General features: G+C 37.5%; 1 protein-coding gene across 1 annotated transcript in view; it reads left to right on the top strand.

Moving 5' to 3' along the window:
* Positions 1-490: 490 nt before the first annotated feature.
* LOC125502625 (neurotrimin-like) overlaps positions 491-4,571 on the top strand; it is an 87,737-nt gene continuing 83,656 nt past the window's right edge. Inside the window, exon 1 of the mRNA XM_048661434.1 lies at positions 491-494. Coding sequence (XP_048517391.1) covers positions 491-494 — 4 coding nt within the window. The remainder of the gene's footprint in view (positions 495-4,571) is intronic.

Below are 4,571 nucleotides of genomic sequence, written 5' to 3'. Positions count from 1 at the left end.
AAAAAATATATATTTTTTGTTGTAGTTTGGTAAATATAGTACATATATGATTTATTAGTGATGTTGGTGTACTATAATATGACAGTAGAGAAGTTAAAAACTGATTACTAAGTAATTAGCTAACCCAAACGAACCCAAACTAAGTTCGTGTTCTCAAATTCTTTTTTGTATTTTAATTCTTTCAGGGGAGAGAAATACCGCTTCTTTTAACTAATAATACAGGGCAACATTGAAGGGCGACGAGCACCGGGACGAAGACGGACATATACATATTTCTATGGGCATGAACAGGGACTGAGAACGTCCCAAAAATAATATAATTTAGAAATGCGATTGAATGAAATTTATGATTGAAATTTAGATTGCGAAAATGCAGGACATCAAAGTTCCTATTTGAATTTCAAATTTATTTTTTATTTTATTTATTATTTTTGGTGGTGGAAATATCGAGTTTAAGGCTAGTTTTAGGAAATTAGGTTATATCGGAATCATGGGTAGCGTATTCCCTAGACCCGTTGTTTTTCAAGTAAAAACGATATCTGTTTGATGTAGATAAACCTGTTCTTTTTTGAAATATTGTCGAAAATTTCTTTAAGCTTTTAGATATCATTCTATGATCCTTTCTGTTGAAAGGTCTAAACATATAACACCATCTATCAAAATTTGAAATGAAAGTGACGTAGTTTAGCTAGAACAATATCAAGGGATTATTGTCAAGTGATCAACAAGTGTCGCCTACGTTGCGTTTTACACTTTAGCACAACAAAACTGAAAATCAGCTTAGAAATTGCGGTTTGTGCTTAAGAATTGCAATTTTTGTTGCGATATTTAAATAAATAATAAAAATAAAATTGTGTTCAAAAGCCTAATGAGTTTCAATCGAACCTTTCGTCGGAGTCGACATGTCCGCAAGTGCGCCGAAGGAAAATGCGATAAGCGAAATAAATATAATTCCACGCGAGGTGATATCGGCGGTAAAAACCGTTAAAATATCGTGAAAATGTGCGACCAAATAAAGGCAATGGAAACGCGCTAGGGCGAGATAAATAAAACTGATGGACTTTTGCCATCATCAAACCGGAGTGAACAAATTCTCTGAATTCAGCAGAATGAACTGAAGAACGCAGAAAAGGTCAGCATCTGCTTGTGGAGACAAATAGCTAATATAAACAAAAAATCGAATAATCCTTATAGCCCGAAAGGACGAAGAAGAAGATATACGCAACCGAGAGACAGCTTGGCTATTACCTGAAAACTGTAAAAAAAAGAAAAGCGTCATCACCTCTACAACCAAAACAAAGTCCCATTGAAACGGAACAAATTATACAGGCGAAAACTCAAAGGCCACCGCCGGTGGCTGTTAGTAATATTGTAGACTACAACAAAATCAAAAGCCAACTGAACAGTAAAAATTTAAAATTCTTCTTCTTCTTTGTAAAGACCCTTTGGTCTGTTTATTGCGTCTGGTCAATGTTGTTGATTCTCCTGTGATATGGATGTCCAACTGTCCTTCCATCTTTTCGGTGGTCTTCCGATGGGTCTTTTACCAGCCGGATTTTTATTCGACACAATCTTGACTATCCTTTTGGGGTACATTCTTTCCACATGGTCCCGTCAGCATCTTCTGCGCTTTCGTCCCCATCTGATTACATCCTCCACCTTGCAGGTCTGTCTTATTGTCGCGCTCCTCACTCTATCCCGTAGTGTTTTTCCCGCTATTGCCTTTAGAGTCTTTATCTCTGCCGTTCTTAACTTACATTTTGTTTTGTTTGTGTCTGCTCGGGTCTCGATGCCGTAGGTGAGTATTGATCTTACGCATGTTTTGTATATTCGAACTTTACTGTCGATGCTCATATGTTTGCTGTTCCATATGACGACTCTGAAGCAACCGGATGTTAAGGAGGCTTTGTTGATCTGGGATTGGAGATCTTCAATTGGTTCGTTGTGGCTAGAAATGTCCGCTCCAAGGTATCTGAAAGTTGTGCCTTACCCGACAATTTCATTCTTTATAACCCGCTTACAACAGTGCGCTTGGTTGGTCACATTGGTTCCCTGGCATATGTCATACATTTTGTCGTGAATTTTGATATTTGCATATTAAATTGTGTGCTGACCGGATTGAATCTGTGAAGTTGTCTTTGCAAATTGTCCTCCGTTTCTGCCAATATTGTCGCGTCATCAGTGGAGCAAATATTGCTAATGATCCCTTATGATCAATTTTAATTCGGGTTGAATTGCCTGTGATTAGGCAGTAAACTGTTTTTATAATTCTTGCCGGCGTTCATTTTTTCTTCAAGAAAATAAAATTAAAATTCAATGTCGCATTACTGAATAACAAACAAACAACAGAGACCGATCAGAGTAATGCTTAAAAATCTTTACCCGTCGTGTAGCACTGAAGAACAATTGCAACAGTTGAAATAAGAAGGCTTTAAAGCAATCAGTGTTATAAATAAACTAATGAGATTCGCCAGGAACCAGAAGATAGAATATATCAAGTTCCCATTGTTTATGGCAACTTTTGAAAATACTTAAGACGTCAAAAAAGTGTTTGACACATAATATCTAACCAACTCGAAAATCATTGTGGAATCAGTCAAAACAGCACAACTGATTCCACAATGCAAAAAGTGCCAAAGATTTGGACACACGCAAAAGTATTGCAATAGATTACCAGTGTGTGTCAAATGTGCTAGGAATCATCTTACTGCGTCATGTGCTAAACCCAAAATCATTCCAGCTAAGTGCTCCAACTGCAGTGAAGCGCACCCAGCTAACTATCGAGGATGTTGCCAAAGCATTACCACAGAGAAGAGATCAAGGTGAAAGACTATCGCTGAAGAATGAAGCAATAACTGGTGGCCCCCTAAGTATAGAGTAGACGAACAGAATTAATACTCTTTCCTATGCTGAAACTGTTAGGAAAAATAAAAATCCGCAACCCGCCCAACAAGCATGGAACCTAATTGAAAGAAACTCTGTGCAAGACGTGATGGAGCGAATGTTAAATACTGTTACGTTTCCCGGGGTTCGAATGATTCCAGTAAACCAATAAAAAAGCACAACAATTTACTGAACTCCCAAATACTAAGTATAACAATCACTAACTCAAAACTATAGCTCGCGAATCGAACACACTCTGTATATCGCTTTAAGTATTTCACTGTATAGCTGTCTGATTAACTAACTGACTCCGGTCGCCTTGCCGGGATTCCGCCTTCGGGATTTCCATAGCCCAATCGACTATTGCCGTTCGTTCTCGAAGTATCGAGCTAGGCGTCCCGAAAACGCTGGAAGCTGCGTTGCCGCTGTGCGCTAAAAATCAAGCCGCAACAATACGTTGAATAAATATTAATGAGACACTCAACATTTTGAAAGCAAACGGAGCTATTCTGAAAAGAAATAAATACTGAATACAAAAAATTAACAATTGTTACCTGGAACGCTAATGGCATAATTAGTAAAAAAGCTGAACTAGAAGTATTTCGGCATAGTCAACACATTTATGTGTGCTTAGTCTCAGAAACACATCTCACAAAGCAATCATATGTTAAAATAGACGGTTACAAATGCTATCATTCCATCCATCCCGACAACCAAGCCAAGGAAGGAAGTGCCATTTTCTACAAACTCAGTAAAATGTTACCCCAACCATACGTAAAAATGTTTGCTTCATATATCACTAACAGACTATTCAGAATCAAACAAAAAGGAGTTTACTCAGAGTTGCAGGAAATCCGAGCGAGTGTGCCACAAGGAAGCGTCTTAGGTAGACCTGGGAAATTTAGTTCATTTTGCTGATTTCCATCTTTCAATCTCGGCCAGCAAAGTGAATAGTACAAAGGATTAGTTCGTTTAGTTCATTTAGTTCAGTAGGTTAATTTCCATCATTGAACGAATGAAAAAAATATTATAAATAAACGGTCAATTTAACTGTAGTTATAGTCCCAAGACGTTAAAATTGACATTTTTTATACCATGTGTTCTATTGCTCGTGCTCGGGATTTATTGTCCATTTATTTCTCTTTCTGTTATTAGAGATTGGAGGCGTTTTTGATTTACATAATTTAACTGACTGTATCTTGTTTGAGATTCTCTAATATAAACATCTGCGTGTGAGACATTTTTGAGCAGTAATCTTGGTCATATTGTTTTGTTGACCAATCAAAACCGTCCGATTTTTTTTCCGCTTTCACATGTTCCTAATATAGAATCCGGGCCCAAATCAGTTAGAACCAATTAAATCGCGTGCATTGTCGCTTGATATTATGCTTCATTATAAAATAAACGAAGATAGAACATATCTGAGACTATGCGAACAACAAGGATCATCTATTTTCATCACTAGATATGAACTGCGAAGTGGAACTAAAGCGAAGCGCTATTGGTTCAATCACTTAAATCGGCGTCATCGGTCTCGTTCTCCTTCAAGACGTTCTGTTTAGTTCCTACCATAGATTAACTAAGTATAGATAGAGCGATTCATTCATAAACGACCGAATATATTCTGACAACATATATTTTGCCCCACCGTTTGAAGATGTGGGCATGGGACGGAAGACGGGAAAGAG

Source organism: Dendroctonus ponderosae, unplaced genomic scaffold (assembly GCF_020466585.1).
Source record: "Dendroctonus ponderosae isolate FM_Combo_2020 unplaced genomic scaffold, Dpon_F_20191213v2 Dpon_F_20191213_1, whole genome shotgun sequence".
NCBI classification, from domain to species: Eukaryota; Metazoa; Arthropoda; class Insecta; order Coleoptera; family Curculionidae; genus Dendroctonus; species Dendroctonus ponderosae.
The sequence above is the reverse complement of the archived record's forward strand: the minus strand, read 5'-3'. Positions and strand labels throughout refer to the sequence as shown.